Genomic DNA, 19105 nt, shown 5'->3' with positions numbered 1-19105 from the left:
TTACTTAATCTTAAATAACTACTCTAATAATGTTAATACTATTTTTCCTTCTGTGAAGCACCAACACCTCCATCAGAGGAAAAGTCTAGAACAGCATCGGCGCAGATGAAAAGTACGATCCCTAAACCAGCTCCCGCTTCAGAAAATGAAAAGCCCAAGCTTCCAGATCCCAACCAGATTCCCCCAGAGCCCAAGAAGAGGACAAATCGGAAAGCATCTATTACTTCTGTCGAAAAAGACACAGAGCAAGTTTTTGGCATAAAGGTGTCTGTGCAGAATGAGAATAATGAAGTCCAAGAGGGTGTTCAACATAAAAGATCTCCAGTAGAGAACTTGGATGTTGCTCAGAATGGAACAAAAGTGGAGAGGAGTGAAGACAAAGGGAGTGAAGTGCACAAGAAAGAGGTTAAGATAGTTCAGCTACCAGAGAAGGATTATAAGGCTGGTAGGAGGATTGAAAAGCCAGCTTCACCTCTGGGTACCGAAAATGATCTTATGGAAAAGAGACAACCAGAAGGGAATGTAGGAAAATTTGTTAAAGTCATCCCTCCAGTAAATCAGTCAGAAAGGCTTGTGGGTAACAAAGTGGTTGAACTGAAAGAGACAGAAAAGGGATGTGAAACTGAAAAGGGGTTAAAACAACAAGAAAACACTTCAGAAGAAGCAAATGAAGTTAAACAGAAAATAGCTCAAGAACCAACAACAATTTGGAGAAACAGTCAGGATGAAAAACATGTACAAGAGCAGCTTAATGGGAAAGAAATAAAAACAGATGTCAAACCTTCAAAACACAAAGGTGAAGTAGGAAAGACAGAAGAGGAGACTTTGAAACCACCAGTAAGATCTAAGGCAAAGGTAGCATATGGAGAGCAATCACTCAAGTCTATTATGAATCAAACAGAGGAAACAATTCCTCGACTGATCAAGACTTCCCTTAAAGATTTTGAAGATCATAAAGAGAGACAAAATGGGCAAGAGTTCACAGAGAAGGTATTGACACAAACGCCCAGAGCAAACCAGCAATCAATAGAAGAGCCAGAAAAGGCAGATGAAATCCTTCAGTTTGCACCTCCAAAGCCACCTGAGAGGAGAAAGAGTAAGATAAAAATAGGATTGGAAATACATGAGTCACGGGACACAGAGACGGATCAAGATGATGTACAGCCTAAAAGTGTTGGAGTAAAGTCCCCTGAGGAGAAGACAGACAAACAACTAAAAAATCCTTTGAAGAAAGACGTTGAAGAAATTTTAAAGTTAGAAGGAAGTAAGTCTATCACGACTGATAGTGAAGCAGAAGATAAACTTAAGCAACCAGTAAAACAATCAGTAAAACCAATTAAGAAAGAACCCGAAATTAAACTGGCTGTTGAGCCAATAAGAAGAGTGGAGGAAACACAATCGACTAAAATGGAAGACGACATTGCTCTGCTCTACATTTCTGAAGAAGAAACTTTCTCAGAGGCCTTAACTGAGCTCCCTCCTAACCACTTCCAAACTGCTGGTCCCGAGAGACAAACAGGACAGCAACTTATCCAGGAGATCCAGCCACCAGAACCGTCTCCCCTGGAGACTGACATCAACATAGAGGATGAACCCGAAATGCAAGAAGCTGCCATTAAGATCCAGGCAGCATTCAAAGGCTACAAAGCTCGCAAGGACATGCGACCGGTCTTTAAGGAGGTATTCAAGAACCAGAATGCAGATCTTCATGGTACACTTACATTAAAGTGTGTTGTGGATGGAAGACCCAGCACTGTGCGCTGGTTGAAAAATGGCCAACATGTTATAAATGATCCTCGATGCCGGGTTGAAACAACAGAAAACGGAGAATGCACACTCGTGGTTAAAAACTTGAACAGCAGTGACAGCGGAGTTTATACCTGTGAGGTGGCAAATAAGTTTGGTGTGACCTCCTACAATGGAAACATAACCGTAGTGAAGACTGTGCAACCTGTTCCTGCAGTCCAGAAGCCTGTACACCCACCACTAGCAGCCATAACTCCTTTGCAGCTTGCTCCACAGAAGCCTGACACCCAGGACGTGACACAGACTCAAAGCCTGACTCAGAGTCAAGCAGAGCTAGCTCCAATTGCAGATGCTGAAAATTATGTAGAAAGTGTGAATGTTTCCCTGTGGGATGCTTACATCTTGACAGAACAGAACAATCAAACACTCCTGGAAGAGAGAAGATCTTCACTCATTGCTGTCAGCTCCTGTAAGTTGCACATTTGGTTTTTAGTTGTAAGCACAAACCAGGGCTATCACTATACATTGTCAACTTTCTACCTTTAACAGTGTCAAGTCCCTCAGAGTATGACACAGCTCCAGATATAATGGAGCCTGTTGAGACTATTCCAGTGGCACCAAGGTAATTCTCCTTACATTGTCCCTACATTTTAATGCTCATCTTGAATGTTGTGCTCCTGAAACTGAACTGGTCTTTATTGATATTTTATCAGGGAAGTACCAAAACCTGCTGACACAATGCAGCCAAAGGATAATAACGAAGAAACAGCTGCTCCGAAACCTCCTATGAAACTGCTGAATGTTAAAGGTCAGCAAAATTATTCCATAAATTTGTGTTTTTAATTGCTGGGACAGAGTACAAAAAAAATATTCCAAAAAGAATTGTACATTTTGAAATGTACAATTATAATACATTGAATATTAAAAAAATAAATAAATAGGGAAACTTATCCCAAAATACAAAAATTGTAGACTCTTTTGTTGATAAAATTATTTGTTTCACATGTGAAATGCATTATGCTTGGAGTGGTCTTAATGATATTTCTTGGTAAAACATTCAGATTTATTTCTCAGCTACAAATGTTACACATCAGTAGCAGTTTCCCAGCATGGCCACTAAGTGTCACCAGTGAGCCAATAACTTTAGAAACAGATTTTGTTGACCTGAAGCTGCTTACGGTTAAGGTAAAACAAACAAACAAACAAAAGAAAAAAAACATACTTTTGAACAAACATGTAGGCATTTTGGATCATTTTGCTTGGCTTTTTTTGTTACATTTAATGCAAGATCTTTAGTCTCTCCAAATCCAAACCATTGTTTGTTTTTTTCAGAAACTGTACAGATTAGATTAACAAATATTTGTGTCTGCTCATTATTAATCCATCACCTTTTACATAAAAATGTTGTATATGTTTATGTAAATATGCATACAGCAATCTTTCTTTCCATCTTACTATTGTTTTTCTACAGCCAGATTTATTTACTGTGCTACTAAAATAAGGTTTCCCCTTGTTCTAATTTGAAGGACCTCATGATATTAAGCTAAGAACAGCATCTCCAAAGCACCATCGATCCCACACGCCTTTAACAAGTACTGTGTCTGGATCTGAGTCAGAGGGTGAAGAGGACAGACGAGAGGTACATTTTACATTCTAATCATATTTTTTGCAAGTTTGATTTAATTAAGTCATTATAAGATTAGTAAGTAATGGTAATCTTACCATTACTTAATGGTAAGATTAGACTTACCATTAAAGTCTAATCTTCTTAATGTTTCCTTCTTCAGATATTTGAAATATATGTAGCTCGTGCCGACTGCAGTCCTAATATTGGAAGTAAGGACAGTTTTATTCTGAAAGAGGGTCAGTTTGTGGAGGTCCTGGACTCTGTTCATCCTGACAGATGGTTGGTGAGGACCAAACCAACCAAAACCAACCCTTCTCGGCAGGGATGGCTGTGTCCTGCCTATCTGGAAAAGAAGAGAAAAGTAAGTTGTACAAATATTGTTGGTGAATCTACATATAACTATTTGACATGAAGCCAGACTAAACCCTTCTTGTTATAGGTCAGATAGGATTGCAAGAAAATTCAGAGATAGATTTTTAGACATTTTTATAGCTGTTCTCAAATTCAGATGTTTAGATTAATTTCCTTACCGCTTGGTTCAATTTCCTGAACTGTGTGCCAAACATTTTTGGTATCCTTCTACAAGCTTTTCAGAAGTTTGAATTTCGATTTGAATTTGTCTTATCTAATGACAGACAGTGAGATGAAATGTTGTACTATTCATGAAAATATCTGGTATCAACTGTACATGAACACATTTTATATATGCCTCAATTTTGTTCATTTACCAGCACAGACATGAGAGGGTTTTATGATAAATAAATACCTGGCTATCATTTCCAATAGGAAACCTTCCCACAAAGGAGAGTTGCTCAGGAAGATCTCGATGGAATTGGGTCTACAGGGGAAGAGTACAGGAGAGAACTGAGGTCTGTTCTTCATATTTTTCATAACACATTGATATTGTGACATTTGTGATCAGAACCTACTGGACTTAGATCAAACTAGAATTTTCAGTGCATCACTTCCAATTTTCCTGTACTTCCTGAAATCTTTAGTCAGCTGATCCAAGGCTTGATTGATGGAGAAGAGGAGTTTGTAAAGGCAATGAAGATGTTTATCACTCACCAGCTCAACCATCTGGACTGTAGCCACCATGTTCCCATTAACATCCTCAATCAGAAAGAAATCATCTTCAGGAACATCAAAGACATTGTCGGTTTACATGAACGGTAACAGAACCAGCTCTCCATACTTCTTCTAATATTATTGGGATCACCTTTTTTTTAAAGAAAATACCATAATACAGTCCTCAGTAATACATTTACTTTCAGTTCCATCCTCCCTGGCCTGAGGGGCTGCGTTACAGATGATGATGTTGCCATGTATTTAATCAAGCACGCTGAACATTTTGAAAAGTACCTTCACTACATGGTGGGGCAAGCACAAGCGGAGGCCTGCGTCAGTGACAAGGCTGTTCAGCAATACTTCAAAGTAATTTTTGAATCTCTTCATGCCTGTTCACAAGACTTAAAGTTTAGAAAGAGAGCTTTATTGCACCAACCTAATGTTTATTTCTTGTCAATGACCATTCAGGAGATAGCAGCACCTGAGAAGCCTGGTGATGTCCCTATTATGGATGCCCTTACTTTCCTGCAGCAACCAGTAGAGAGGATTCAAACCTACCAGGCGTTACTGAAGGTACCAAGCTTTTGAACCTCTGTGATGCAGAAAACTTTAATTATTTATCTTTCAAAGGGGATTTAAGATCGTACTGCATTAGCTGCTGTACTACAGCATAGCTGGACACAAGGCTGAAGATGACTATCTGGTTATCAATATTTGCTGTCGGTTACAGTTTGATTTAGGTATTTAATGGAAATGTTATAATAAAGCATGCGGTATCTATCCATCCAGAAAATCCTCCATCAACATGTGTTGAATAAAAAATTAAAACTCTGGGGAAAAAGACATGGGAAAAACATGGACTATTGTTAGAAACTCTTTATATACAATACAAGCTCTTCAAGTCATATTTCTGATTTCACCAATTTTAACCAGTTATTGATTGATTGTCAGGAGCTGATCAAGAACAAAGCAAAGAGTGGCCAGAGCTGCTACCTTTTGGAGGACGCCTTTTCCGTGGTGTCCTGTTTGCCCTGGAGATCAGACAACCTGCATCGAGTATCACTGATTGAAAACTATCCAGCTCCTCTTACTGCTCTGGGCGAGCCTGTACGACAGGTAAGGAGAAAAGACAGCTATGTTTGTTTCTTGGGTTTTAAACATTATTTTTAGTGAGAGTTTTGTTGTCAAAACTTTGCTTTCTTCAAGCATACAAATCTTTCCGATTCCAAGGCAGAGTAGCAGTTCAAATAAAAACCTTTGACTTACATGCTTCCACACTAACGTGTCTTTGTTTTGAAGCACTTAGTTCTTCTTATAATATCAGAATATTCAGTGCAATTGTCTCTAAACTGTGATTTTTTTTTTACCTGTTTAGGGAATCTTCACAGTGTGGGAGGAATCGCCAGAAGTGAAAACAACCTCTAGAGGGCATCAGAGACAAGTGTTTCTCTTTAAAGAATGCATTGTACTGTGTAGGGTGAAGAGAGATGGCAGCATGAATAAAGACACTTACAGCTTTAAGAACAAAATGAAGGTAAGATCAGCACATCTGCCTTCTTTCCGGCACAGTATTCCATTGTTGGTGAAGCAAATTTTCACCATGGTGCAAATGTGCCTGCTGTCATTTTACTTTGGTGTTTTTGATTCAACAACTTGCCCAGCTGAATGATGTGGAAATAAAGGAAACAGTGGCAGGAGAAGACAGGTCCTGGGGTTTGTGGCATGAGCACAGAGGCTCTATACGGCGTTACACTTTGCAGAGCAACTCCACTCTGGTTAAGCTGTCCTGGCTGAAAGACCTGAAGGAGCTGCAGCAACGCTCCAGCCTCAGCAATAACTGTAGGTCTTCCTATGTTCTTCAGAAATGTTAGCAAGCCAGCAAATAAAAGTGGGGAGGTTTTGATAGCTTTTAATTATTGAGCATTTCTCTGTTTATGTCATCATCTATCATCAGGCCCTCCAGTGTTTGAGTCTCTGCTTTGTGATTGCTCAACACAAATTGGACAGACAATCAAACTGACCTGCAGAGTACTGGGATTTCCAAAACCAGTGGTCAGCTGGATCAAAGGTTTGCATTTATTCAGTTTCTTCTTGAAGTATTTACAGTTTAGAGGTTGCAAATGTGGGCCACATCTTTAAAACTTCCAAATAGTTTTTTTATATTTTAACCTTTCGTAAACAACTCTTGCTTTGCTGGGTAAAGTTTGATTTGTTTTTCTCACAGATGGTCTTCCTTTGGAGGACGACCCACGGCACATCATCTCAGCTGACCGGTCAGGAACATGCAGTCTTGTCCTGGACTGCCTTACAGCAGAGGATTCTGGTCAGTACATGTGCTATGCAACCAGCTCTATGGGCAATGCTGGCACTCTGGCTAAGGTGGTGGTGCAAGGTGAGTAAACTGTAACATATAACGTGTAAATTGTAATTGTAACATGACAAACTGTGAAGAGGTTCAAGAAATGCAATGCTTTTGCAAGGCCCTTTGTAAGCGATCAATGCAATTTGGCTACTTGTACCTGTAGTACAATTATGCTGTATTTACCACTCCATTTTTTCTACCATGACAAATGCCAGGTCAAATATTACCGACATGTGGTTCTTACCCCATATCTAGCTGTTTCTTTTCAAATTATTTACGTTCACTTTGTCCTTTTCTCCAGCTCCACCCAGATTTGTGAGCCGACTAGAAAGTGCGTGTCTGATTGACGGAGAGGAGATCCAGTTTTCATGTTCCACTCTCACAACCCCTTTACCAAGAATCAGGTATGGCAAAACACAGAGATAATCATGTTACATGTCACAGCTGATGGCCATGTGTCTGCTGACAGCAGAAATTATTCTGCCTGCAGGTGGTTGAAAAATGGCAAGGAGCTGACTGACAGCAATAAATACTCCATTGTGAACGACGCCCGAAGTGGAATCTTGTCTCTCACAGTTATCGAAGCAACAGAGGCAGATATCGGACAGTATGAGTGTGAGGTATAAAACACATTTCTCCTTTACTTATACTAGTATTAAAACAGACAGTGTCACTTCCTTGTCAAATGTTTTCTTTTCCTTAGCTTTGGAATGAACTCGGCTGTGTCAAATGCAAAGCAGGTCTTTGTCCTGCCTTTGTACCGCCAGCTGAAAGTGAGAGTGACCAATCAAAGGACTTACCTGTCAAAGGTAGGACTGTCCGAGCCACTGGAATCAACACATATGTGAAAACCCATGACAGCGTTTTCATATATGTGGTTTATCCTTTTAGCAGATTAGCTGCGTTTCCAAAGGGTTAAAGCACATGCCATTACCAAGTTTTACTTCCAACATTATCACCCTTTCTCCATCACATTATGTGACATCTCTTTACAATATCCATAAATCTGGCCTGGTCAGTATCTTCCGAGCACTACCATTCATAAACTCCATGAAGTGTGCAGTATCTTGAAATATTACTCACATACTTACATTTTTTTTTCACCCGTATTTCATACACTCTTTCATCAAACATAGTTCCAGCTACCATTTGACTAGATTCCAAACTATTATGGCACAGGGTGCAACCTGCGTAGCATTTGATTTAAAATACAATGCATGAACCAATCATAATGGTATATAGAGCTTTCAACTACTTTAGGGATTTTAATAACCTTTATGACACACAAATATTTGCCATGTAACGATGTAGTTTCCTGCACTTAAATGAAACACTAAGCACACATTTAGGTATAAGTCTTCTCATCTATATGTGCATAAATTTCAGCTATAGCAAAGTGCTTTGCATTTTGAATAATGCCACCTGGTTTTTTCACGTATGCATTTGTGAAACCAATCAGTACAAAGCAGTTCATGTAACAAATACTGCAAAAAAGAGAGCAGATTATTGTGTTTTGTAAATTTTCTCCATAGTGTGGAAGCGAACATATGCATGTAATTAACACATACAACTTTTTGCAGGCAGAATGTTGATTTTGGGAAGGAAACATTAAATGTAACCATTGCACCTTTACCTCTCTTCCCTCTAGCCATAATATGTGGGATCTAGTTGGTATCATTCATGATAGAATTCATACTGTGTTCCCCAACATCCACGACAGACAGTGCTAAATGTATTGTATGGGGTGTTCAATGTTTTTCATCATGTTTTCACTTTTCACAGAGGGCATGGATTGTAACAGTATGTGTTCCTACTGCAGTGTTTATATGCAACGATCAGCAGACTGAAGGTGCCAAAAGCTAGTGGCGAACAGGAAAATATTGAAACTTCATGTCAGTGTTTTTGTGTAGCCGGTCATAAATCGGTTAATCGGAATTTAAGTGAATTGTACTTTTGTATTTTTCATACCATATTTGTTTGTCTTCCCATTGTCTATAACCTACATGATGGTTCCCATTTTCCCTTCACTGGTCCCAAAGCAGGGGGTTCCTCACATGGACTGTTCCATGAAAGTCATCACACTCATGATAACCAATAACCAGTCAACACTCCCTTTCTCTTCCTACCAACGCATGCCCAGCTAACTCTCCACTCCTACAAGATGGTCATGTGCTGGGCGAGTGTATCCTTCCTGCCCGTGCAGGAGTGGGCATGTGATCATGTCCTGTTGATGTGGTGGGTTAGATGGGTAAAACCCTGACGCTTCAAGGTAAGACAAACTGGGTGTTTGCTGTTCCTGGATTGTAAGGTAATGTACTTTCTAGAAAATAATTTTTTCCACTTTTAGTAAAAAAAAAAAAAAAAAGAAATACAAAATTCTCAAATTATTTATTAATCTTTAATTTGAAAGTTTCCCTAATTGGTGTTTTGGTTTTTCTAGAAGCTGACTCAGAGGCCTGGTCCACTGGCTTTGTTAAGAAATGGCTGCAGACTGATTTCAGCCCTTCTTCTATTGCAAATACACAATTTCCTCCTGGATCTTCTGAGCAGTAAGCTTTTTTTTAAATTATAATTTGCATGAACTGTGTTTCACCATTTTAAATAACTGAGCATTAGCAACTGCTAACCTTATTAAAGCATTGTGGCAGTGCAGGTTTTACCACGATAACTGCTCCTCATCAAGATAATGAGATTAGAAAAAGGATCGGTGTACTGGTGTTCACGCTAATCTTTCTTCATATGAACAATAATGAGGATGACATTATATATGATTAGCGCTAGAGTATGTGCTCCTCACAACAAAGGGTTATTTTTCTAGACTCTTTTACTGAACCTTCACAGCAGTCTTTGCATGTTCTCAAAATGTTTGCACCAAGAAGTGATTTTTATGCTAATAAATTAACCAGGGTTACAGTTAACATTACTGGTTGCTCTAATAGAAATACAAGAACATATATTGATTTTGTGCTTACTGATGTTATTGTGAGTTTAACTAATTTTATCTAAATGTATGTATGTTTGGGAACCTTCTGTCTTTCAACTTGTCTTATGTAGAGGTGACCGATCAAAACCGACAAGATTTTTGCTTCCTTCTAATAATTTTTGTCCATGTTTATTAGACTTTTTAAAAGTGATATTTAGTATAGTACTTTGAGCCAATCACACTCTGTGCATCTTTGCCTATCTTCAATACCAGATACAGCACTGTTGTGGATGTTCACCCATCTGCAGTACGGCAATCTTCATGTTATCTGGAAGAAGAAGAAGAAGAGATCTATATTTCAGAGGCTTTGCACGAAATAACAGATGGTAGTTTATATTTTTCAATGCAGAATTAAGTCAATAAATTGTTGCATTAATAAATACTGATACAGCTTTCTTCTCAGCTCCTCCTTCGGTCCAGGTTCCTGCTGAGGATCTGTGTGTCGAACCTGGGCAACCAGCAACATTCATGGCCATCATCACAGGAAGACCCACACCTAAAGTACAGTGGTACAAGGTAAACAGTCACACAAAGGAGACCTTTCCAAACCACACTGGTTGCAAAGAGGATTAGATTAGCAATTATGCAAGTATTATGCAAGTCTGCGGTTATAGGATGTAACTTCACTGATACTTAACCAAATAGTTTCTCTATTTTCATTTATTTCACTACATTTTATGCAATTTCTAAAACATTATATCATCCATGGCCTTGCAAAAATACTAATACTTTTTGTGGTATTTATTTCAAATATGTAAATGATATGCAACTTCCCACTAACATACATTTTACAAAATCACATAAAATTTAAGGAAGCACAATAATTATACAACACTATAACTAAAGAAAATTTACCTTAATTTTCTATATTTGGTTACTTTTCAATCAAAGAAGGGATTTTGGTCTGATTAAACAGAGTAAAACTAACTTAGTTTGGAAGAAAAACTGAAACTGCACATCACCCACCATCACACACCATCTGAAGAATTTAAACTCCTTCTGCTGTCATCTGGATTTTCTTCATTAGGAACAACGAATCTGGTCAGACTTCAGGTGGTTAAACACAGGGAAGTTCTGGTAGAAAATATCTTGGAGGCAGCAAAAAACTTGACCTTGTATAAGAGGTTCAACTTTCACCACTGAACATTGAGCCAGCGCTGTAATGGAAGGGCTTAGATGAAAACATATTCACGTGTTAGAATCGCCTAGTCAAAGTCCAGGCTTTAATCCAAATGAGAATATGTGGGAAGACTGAGCTAGCTCTCCAAGAAATGAAGAAATGTGGGGAAAAAATCAGTTACTTTCCAAAGAAACAAAGCATCAAATATTTAAACAATATTTAAAATACTGGTATGTTATTTTCCTTCCACCATGCATACAATTCTAACAAAATACACCATAGTTTGTGGTGGTAATTTGAAACATTTCAGGAAGTGTCAAGGCCATGTTTGATCATATGAACTCATTGGTTTTTCTATTAAAAGCTGATTCTCTCCTGTCTAAAGGATAGGGAGCCCCTTGCATCCAGTGAGAATGTGAAAATAGTCCAGCATGGTGCTCGCTGCAGCCTAACCATATTGTGCCCTGAAGGAGAGGACAGTGGCATATATACCTGCTTCGCTCACAACGACTCAGGCCAAGTCTCCTGTGAAGCTCAGCTAACGGTTGAGGAAGGTCAGCAGTTCTAATCTGCATTTTTACACCTGTTCAGTTCATCGTAACGTTGTTAAAAAGGAATGATTAGAGCACCTGAAGCATGATGGATAATGCAAGCTTTTGTACTCTTAAAGAAGTTGAAGAATATACACTGATTGCCACCCTAGTGCCAAGTTTATTTACTGATTTTGTGTTTTTCTGTAGGTCTGCTTGATCCTCAGGAGAGGGAAGTGGAGCTGGGGAAGAGAAGGAGATTATTCTCAGTCTATGATGTCCATGAGGAAATTGGAAGGTATTGTTCACTTTCCTTTTGCTATCAGATGTTTGTTGTTGTGTTTTTTTAAGGCACAGCATATCCATTTTCTTTTTTTGTTTTGTGATTTAGGGGGACATTTGGGGTGGTGAAGCGTGTCATCCACAGAAGAACAGGGGAAGTGTTTTCTGCCAAATTTCTGCCTCTTCGGAGCAGCTCTCGGACCAGGGCCTTCCAGGAGAGGGATCTTCTGTCTCGCCTCGCTCACCCCAGAGTGGCCTGCTTGCTGGACTTCTTTTGCACCAGACGCACCCTGGTGTTAATCACAGAAATGTATCCTTCCTTTTCAAACTGCCAAACTAGTTATGGGTTTGATCACATACTCGATCGGTGAGTTCTTAACTTCATCATCCAGCTGCTGTTCTCATGGACTTCTGGACCATTTATTGATGAGAGGATCTGTCTCAGAAAAAGAGGTACAAGCCCAAATGTTAATTTGACTAAATCATCAGAGCTATACATACAGAATGATCATTGGGGAATATTATTTCCTTTCAGGTTCAATTTTATGTCCAACAAATTCTAGAAGGGGTTTGTCATATTCACAGCATGAACATCATGCACCTGGATATCAAAGTGAGATTTTTATTCAGCGTCAACTATCACTTACATTTTCTGGTGATTCTCTGCCTTAACTGAATACTTTTCTACTCCTTGTAGCCTGAAAATATATTAATGGTGTACCCGCCCAAAGATGAGATCAAGATCTGTGATTTTGGCTTCTGCCAGGAAATAGACACATCCCGACACCAGTACAGTGTGTTGGGTACCCCAGAGTTTGTTGCACCTGAGATTGTACATCAAGAACCTGTCACTGTGGCCACGGATATTTGGTGAGATTAACTGATTATGTGTCCTGAATTTGCCATAACCTGTAAATAATTTAATTTAAACATTGTACTAAACTCTAATAATCTGTTGCTGTTGTTGTATTAAGATAATTACTACAAAAAGTTATGTTTTGTTTATTTCTCATACTTTGTCCCATCAGGGCTGTCGGTGTCATAACATTTCTGTGGTATGTATTCAGTGATATTCAAAAATAAACTTGAATTATGCAAAATATAAAAGTGTAAGTAGCAGAAGAGCTTGTTTTCTCCTAATTATTTCTTGCATAATTTTTTTGTCTTGACAGTCTGGTTTGCCGGTGCCCCTTTGTGGGCGAGACTGACCGTGCAACATTGCTCAGGGTGGGAGAGGCAACTTTAAACTGGGACGCCCCGGACATCGTATGCAGGAGCCCAGAAGCCAGGAATTTTCTCCATACAGTCCTTCAGCCGGATCCAGAGTACAACAGCTGTCTTATTTTTCACTAGCCTTATGCCTCTGTAGTTTTTTTAAAATTCTTTAAACAAAATCTGACAAGAGGCCTTAATTAATAAATGATAATAGATTTCATAGTTTTATGGCAGTACAAAAAAAAAAACAAAAGATAACTCAGTCTCAAAAAGAGACGACTAGTTAAGTTGCAACATTTACATTTGTAATGCTAATTTAAACTATGCATTTGCTGAGCATGTTACTATTTAAACTAAGGGCTTGAATCATAGAACAGAAAATGAACAAAAATCAATATTTCATTTTCAGCTACAAATAACAGCAAACTAATTTTCAAAAATAACATTTTAAAACTGTTAATCCCAAAACTATTGACATTATTCAAAATGGAAGAGACAGAAGAACAACACGTTCAGTGAAAGAGAAGAGCGCTGATCCTTAAAGGTCAAGAAATGGCAACAATATAGCTCCTCATCCAAACCTCCCAGTGTGAACAATTAAAAAATCTAAAACATCTCTGACAGGTTAAACAACATGCAGCATCTTTTTAGAGTGAGACGATGATGCCCATATTTGCACATTTATACCAGGGATGCCAATAATTATGTGTTGTATTGGTTTGTATCCATCTGACAAACCTAAATATAAATGCTTGTGTAGTCTGATTCAAAGATGCTCACATGTTTTATGTGAGTCAGTGATAACAGTATCTTATTTTGTTGTGCAGGACTCGACCATCTGCCTTTGAGTGCTTGAGTGACGAGTGGCTTCAGGTGAAAAAAAACAAAAAAAAAAACAGAACATTGTAGGTTTTATGCAAATGAGCTCTGACGCATTATCTGTAATTATCCCCACAGGATGGAAATGCAGGGGAGGACACTGATGAAATCAACACGAGGAGTTTGAAAGACTTCATATCTAAAAGGAAGTGGCAGGTGCGTCCGAGTTATCTGCTAAAATCAAAGCCCTTCTCCAGGAGAAAGAAGATTAGTCGGAGCAGCAGTCATGAGGCCCATGGAGGAGCCACAGAGGTCTATTGTTGGCTGTGAAAATCACCAGAGACAGCACTCATCCCATCTACTATCTGTTTGACCTGCTGCCCTATGGCAGGCACTACAGGGCCACTCTAACCAGGACAAACTGGCTCTGGGATCTGAATGACTGAATCAGTCAATGAGTACACTTTATTAATCCCAAAGGGAAATTCGCATTTCAGCACAACCTGTCCAAATATAGACAGGTGCCTGAGGCTATCTGTATATGCATTAGTTTGTGTCTGTATATTACAAAAAAAAAAAAAAAAAAAAAGATTATGACACTACAAGACACTGTAACAGTTTCAGCAAACATAAGGTACGTTTTCTTTTCTGTCACAAAGTATTTCAAATCATTTAACCAGTTTTTTTTTTTTTTTCCATTTTTCTCCTCAGCGTTCTTTGACATCTATCGGGTCTGTGCTCACTCTGAGGCCCATCCCCGAGCTGCTCGATGCTCCTCTTAGAGAGACGTCGGTTGCGGTGCCCCGCGAGCCGCAGGAGCACAGCAGCACCTCCCTGAGCAGCGGCTCCTCATCGGAGTATGATGAGGCCGACTCTTGGGACTTTTTCCAGCACTGCAGCCAGACAGAGGAGGAGGAGGATACAGAAGAAGAGTATGACCCCTTAACAGAGAGGGCACAGATCTTGGAGCCGTATCCTAAATGCCTCCTAAGTTTACAGGAGGATGTAGGGGCTTTTGGGGAGGATGAGGATGGAGAAATGGGAGAACGGAGGAGTGTTACCGAGCGCAGCATGAGCAGAGCATCGATTGCGTCATCAACAACAACAACAGACCAACAGACACCTCAGAGGGAACGACGCTTCAGCAAGGATAGCAACCGATCTTTGTACCTCTCTGACGGCGACGAGGGTTCAGGAAGTGACGGAGGCCGCATTCCCAGAGGAAGCGTCATCCGAAGCACTTTCTACAACAGCTCTCAACAGCTTTCCCCTCTGTCTGCGAGACACATGACTTTGAGGGACAAATTCCAGGCGAAAAAGCAGGAAAGAGGCCGTAAGCCTCTCAGGAGGAGCTTCTCAGGGCGGCTCAATGAGCCTCTGATTGAATACGTGGAGGATGAACCCGAGAGCAACCGTGGGCAGAGACGAGGATCCGTACAGCCCAGCATGCAGAAGTCCTCTTCGTTTGATGATGGGGTGGGCTTCTCCCACACCAACGTACCGCCACACAGACGGAGCAGGTCTCTTGACGAGTATTCCCGTCGATCTCCCAGCTCAGCCAGCCATGAAAGCGCACGCGAAGAAGAGGCCTCTCACAGCACGAAGGAAGAAATCACACATGGTGAAGCAGCTGGGAGAAACTCACTAATTTTCCAGAAAGCTCCGAAGGTCTCAGGACGAAGAGGCTCAGTCGCTCTGACACAAGGGGTATTTAGTGGATCATCTGTTCCATCGGAGTTCCTTGCTGGAGGCAGAATGAGATCCAGGCTGGGTCAGGACCAGACTGAGGGAGACACGCTGACCAGCTCCCAGGGGTCTCTGGCAGAGTCTTTCATTCTGGAGCATGGTGGATCTGAGTCTTCAAGTAGAATAGGCTCGTTTGATGAGCTCAGTCATGGTCATGTCGGAAGGAGATACCGATCAGGAGGGAGTGATGAAAATGATGAACACAGTGAACCCCTGATTACACCCTCCCCTACCCCATTTCAGGAAATAAAACCTCGAAGTTCCCGTCCTCAGCCTCCACCACGTAATCGGACCCGGTCCAATCCCAACTTGTCTACAATTAGCAAAGGTCAGCCAGAGAGGCCCTCAATGCCGAGTCCCAGTCCAAGCCTCTGCTCTCTAGGAACTCCTGAGAGGCCTCCCAGAGCCCGGGACAAGAAAGAGGGCGCCATGCTCCAAAGGCATGCATCTGCTCCGGCTCTGGAAGCGCGCCCACCGACTGGAAAGTCCCCCAAACTGGGTCTCCTGAGGATCTTCCGCAGGCAGTCCTGGACCGGCCACTCATACACCCAGCTGGAGAATACGGAGCTGGGGCCCACACTGGGAGAGATCATGAAGCCCGACACGCCCACTATGTCTCTGAGGAAGAAGATGAGAGCTTCAGCCTCCAGTCTGACCAAACTGTTTTCCAGGTCCTCCAGTAAGGAAAATGTCAGTAAAGGAGGTAAGTTGAGTTTTATTTGTACGTAATCCCAAATTAGGGATGTAGTTTGTTGTTTAATACCAGATTAATAATGTTTTTGGATGGTTAAGGGCCAATAGTAAAAGGATCCACTGCCATCCCAGCTGAGAGGGAACAGAGCAGTGGTCTCGAGACCCCCAAAAAGAGAAACTCAAAGCTCCTCTCATCTTTTAAAATACCACCATTCAAAAAGATAAAAGGTAACAAGGAAACACTCTACAGTTCATCATTTATGAAACATCTGTTTAATTTATTTTCTTCATAATCATGTCAGTTCATCCCAGCAAAGCAGAGGTGCTCCAGCTAGACGGAGGCGGAGTCCTGCTGGTGTGGAGGCCTGTCCAGTCCGATGACCCGGTCACTTACTGTGTGCAGTACTGTTCAGATGGTGAGTTTCAGTCGCAGATGAAAATTTACATTTCACCTTACATAAAGTGAAACATCTCAAAATCTCTTTATGTTTGCTTTTTTATTCTTTCCGTACTTTGAAAAACCAAACTCATCAACATGTCGTCAGGTAGTCGTGCTTCCCAGTGTTTGCAGTGATCACTTTGTTTTCATTCTGTTGTTTTCATTCTGTTGTTTTACAGCGAACATTTATAAAAGCTTTCTCAGAGGCCTTGAAAGCTGTTTCTTTTTTAAGTTTTATTTTTCTGGATTAGACTCCTTTGTGTTTCTTCAGGTGGCGAGTGGACAGTCCTGTCAGATGAGGTGGCAGACAGCTGCTACGTAGTGAAGGATTTACCGAAAGGGGCGTCGTATGTGTTCAGGGTGGGCTGCGTCACCAGGACAGGAGCAGGACCTTTCAGTGAAGCTTCAGCTCCCATTGTCATGTCCACTCATCCTGAAGGTATTAAAAGCTGCACATTGTGTTAGCAGCTGCAAACTATTCTAATCATTTCCTAAAGTTTTCTTCTCGTAGATCATAGTACACTGTTTCGAAACCTGCGGGTACATCCATGTAGAAGATAATAATCCTTCTTGTATTTTTTTTATTATTTTGCAGATATCCGCATTCCTCTCATTCAGACTGACTCAATCGGGTCAAAAGTACCTGGATCAGAACATCAAACCGTAAACAGGAACTACAGCTTCCTGTCTGAGATCAACAGGTCACTGATGACAAAAAGTAGTTTAGCAACAAAGAACTGTTTCCGTTTGCTCAGCAGTTTCATATCTGAACATGACAACTTTACAGGTGTATTGTTGAGATCAAAGTTATCTGTTACCTTCAAAAATGGATTATTAATGGAAGGAGGGGGAGATACAGTTTTTGTGCATCTGCAACTCATTTAAAATAGACCTGTATCTGTTGTTCCTCCCAATTAAACACATATTTCTTTTAAACTCCCTGCTTTCTCTCAGGGGTCGTTTCAGTGTCATAAACCTGTGCAGGGATGTGGAAACCAGTCAGGTATTCGCCGCTAAGATCACTCCCTACCAGGCCGAGCAAAGGCAGCTGGTGCTGCGGGAGTACCAGCTGCTCAGGCGGCTGCACCACCCCCACCTGGTTCAGCTGTACGCTGCTTTCATCACCCCTCTGTATGTGCTGCTGGTGGAGGAGCTGTGTCCCGGCAAGGAGCTGCTGCACAGTCTGGCTGCAAGGTAAGCTCAAATACTTTAAGCATTTCATTTTAGATACATAGACTGGAATGAGACTCTGTTCTGTCTTTTGGTTTTTTTAAATTGTGGTTCAAAGAACTCATATATATAATGATTTCAGTGAGAACACAAAGCTAACTAGAAACTTTGCATTAGTTGGATTTAGTTTGAACTCAGAGCTTATATGATTCTACGTCCTTAGAGACCTGTATGCAGAGAGTAATGTGGCCGAGCTGCTCCATCAGATTGTCAGCGCAGCGGACTACCTCCACAGCCGCCGGGTCATCCACCTGGACCTGAAGTCTGACAACATGCTGGTGGACGATGGCAACCACCTGAAGATCATCGACTTCGGCTCAGCTCAGTCCTTCGTACCCGGACAGCCTCTCAACATCGAGCACATTCATGGCTTTGCAGACAGCAAAGGTAGCAGTGTGGGGGCGGAGGGAGTTTTCTTCTTTTTTCTTCTGAATTTACAAGCAAAAATATTGTTTGGAAGATTTAAGATCTAACATACTCAATGTTTGACTGTCATGGCCTTCCAACAGACTGCTGCAGAAAAGGTGCACTTTACTGAAGAAAGGCTGAATGGTTGGATGGATGGAAATAACAGAGCCTAACTTCATCTCAGCTGATCTTAGCTACCATAATCTAACAAACACAAGTCCATTTTTACCCAATTACAATTTTAACCATTTTCCATATTAAGAGGAGAATAAATTGTTTTAATGGACAATACTCTGCTTCTCTCTGCTTTTATCAGTCTATATTGTCCTTCCTAAAGCTCCAGAAATCCTGGAGGGTCAGGGTGTGGGGCCGGAGACTGACATCTGGGCTGTTGGAGTCCTGTCCTTTATCATGTAAGCACTGACAAAACAAGTGTAAAAATACCACAAAATAAGATTTTATTTTGTTTAAAGTCAAATATAAGATCAATTAAAATTATATAGTTATATAGCTGTTAGGGATTTTTTTTAAGATCTCTTCAGGTTTAAGGAAAATTTTAAGAAAATTAAAGACACTCACAGATAGAGCGCATCATTTGTTGCTCCAAAATACCTAATTATTCTATCTGCTTTTAATTTTCACCACAAGGCTGAGCGCCGACAGTCCCTTTTATGCCGAACACAGCTGGGAGCAAGACAAAAACATTAAGAAAGGGAAGATCCAGTTCGGCCGCTGTTACCCTGGTCTGTCAGAAGGAGCTTTAAACTTCATGAAGAACAGCCTGAATAATAAATCCTGGTGAGTGTCTCTCAGTGTCAGTGATTAGATTGGATTTGT

At 40.6% G+C, this 19105-nt stretch overlaps 1 protein-coding gene across 1 annotated transcript in view; it reads left to right on the top strand.

Annotated features, from left to right (window-relative positions):
* Positions 1 to 19105, top strand: part of obscna (obscurin, cytoskeletal calmodulin and titin-interacting RhoGEF a) — a 47164-nt gene that overhangs the window by 27315 nt on the left and 744 nt on the right. Inside the window, exons 46-84 of the mRNA XM_088005003.1 lie at positions 59 to 2215; positions 2296 to 2368; positions 2460 to 2554; positions 3273 to 3385; positions 3534 to 3734; positions 4160 to 4242; positions 4372 to 4545; positions 4648 to 4807; positions 4910 to 5014; positions 5393 to 5557; positions 5817 to 5975; positions 6103 to 6280; positions 6396 to 6509; positions 6666 to 6833; positions 7105 to 7207; positions 7294 to 7423; positions 7507 to 7612; positions 9244 to 9352; positions 10000 to 10112; positions 10190 to 10302; positions 11292 to 11460; positions 11647 to 11734; positions 11828 to 12028; positions 12111 to 12171; positions 12254 to 12331; positions 12416 to 12588; positions 12747 to 12773; positions 12891 to 13043; positions 13761 to 13806; positions 13891 to 13968; positions 14464 to 16201; positions 16291 to 16419; positions 16494 to 16607; positions 16902 to 17069; positions 17226 to 17331; positions 17585 to 17824; positions 18024 to 18247; positions 18585 to 18681; positions 18917 to 19066. Of these exons, the coding sequence (XP_087861129.1) occupies positions 59 to 2215; positions 2296 to 2368; positions 2460 to 2554; positions 3273 to 3385; positions 3534 to 3734; positions 4160 to 4242; positions 4372 to 4545; positions 4648 to 4807; positions 4910 to 5014; positions 5393 to 5557; positions 5817 to 5975; positions 6103 to 6280; positions 6396 to 6509; positions 6666 to 6833; positions 7105 to 7207; positions 7294 to 7423; positions 7507 to 7612; positions 9244 to 9352; positions 10000 to 10112; positions 10190 to 10302; positions 11292 to 11460; positions 11647 to 11734; positions 11828 to 12028; positions 12111 to 12171; positions 12254 to 12331; positions 12416 to 12588; positions 12747 to 12773; positions 12891 to 13043; positions 13761 to 13806; positions 13891 to 13968; positions 14464 to 16201; positions 16291 to 16419; positions 16494 to 16607; positions 16902 to 17069; positions 17226 to 17331; positions 17585 to 17824; positions 18024 to 18247; positions 18585 to 18681; positions 18917 to 19066 (8659 nt within the window). The remainder of the gene's footprint in view (positions 1 to 58; positions 2216 to 2295; positions 2369 to 2459; positions 2555 to 3272; positions 3386 to 3533; positions 3735 to 4159; positions 4243 to 4371; positions 4546 to 4647; positions 4808 to 4909; positions 5015 to 5392; positions 5558 to 5816; positions 5976 to 6102; positions 6281 to 6395; positions 6510 to 6665; positions 6834 to 7104; positions 7208 to 7293; positions 7424 to 7506; positions 7613 to 9243; positions 9353 to 9999; positions 10113 to 10189; positions 10303 to 11291; positions 11461 to 11646; positions 11735 to 11827; positions 12029 to 12110; positions 12172 to 12253; positions 12332 to 12415; positions 12589 to 12746; positions 12774 to 12890; positions 13044 to 13760; positions 13807 to 13890; positions 13969 to 14463; positions 16202 to 16290; positions 16420 to 16493; positions 16608 to 16901; positions 17070 to 17225; positions 17332 to 17584; positions 17825 to 18023; positions 18248 to 18584; positions 18682 to 18916; positions 19067 to 19105) is intronic.

Source organism: Poecilia mexicana, unplaced genomic scaffold (assembly GCF_051168715.1).
Source record: "Poecilia mexicana isolate PSO_F unplaced genomic scaffold, ASM5116871v1 scaffold_4, whole genome shotgun sequence".
Taxonomy (NCBI): domain Eukaryota; kingdom Metazoa; phylum Chordata; class Actinopteri; order Cyprinodontiformes; family Poeciliidae; genus Poecilia; species Poecilia mexicana.
The sequence above is the reverse complement of the archived record's forward strand: the minus strand, read 5'-3'. Positions and strand labels throughout refer to the sequence as shown.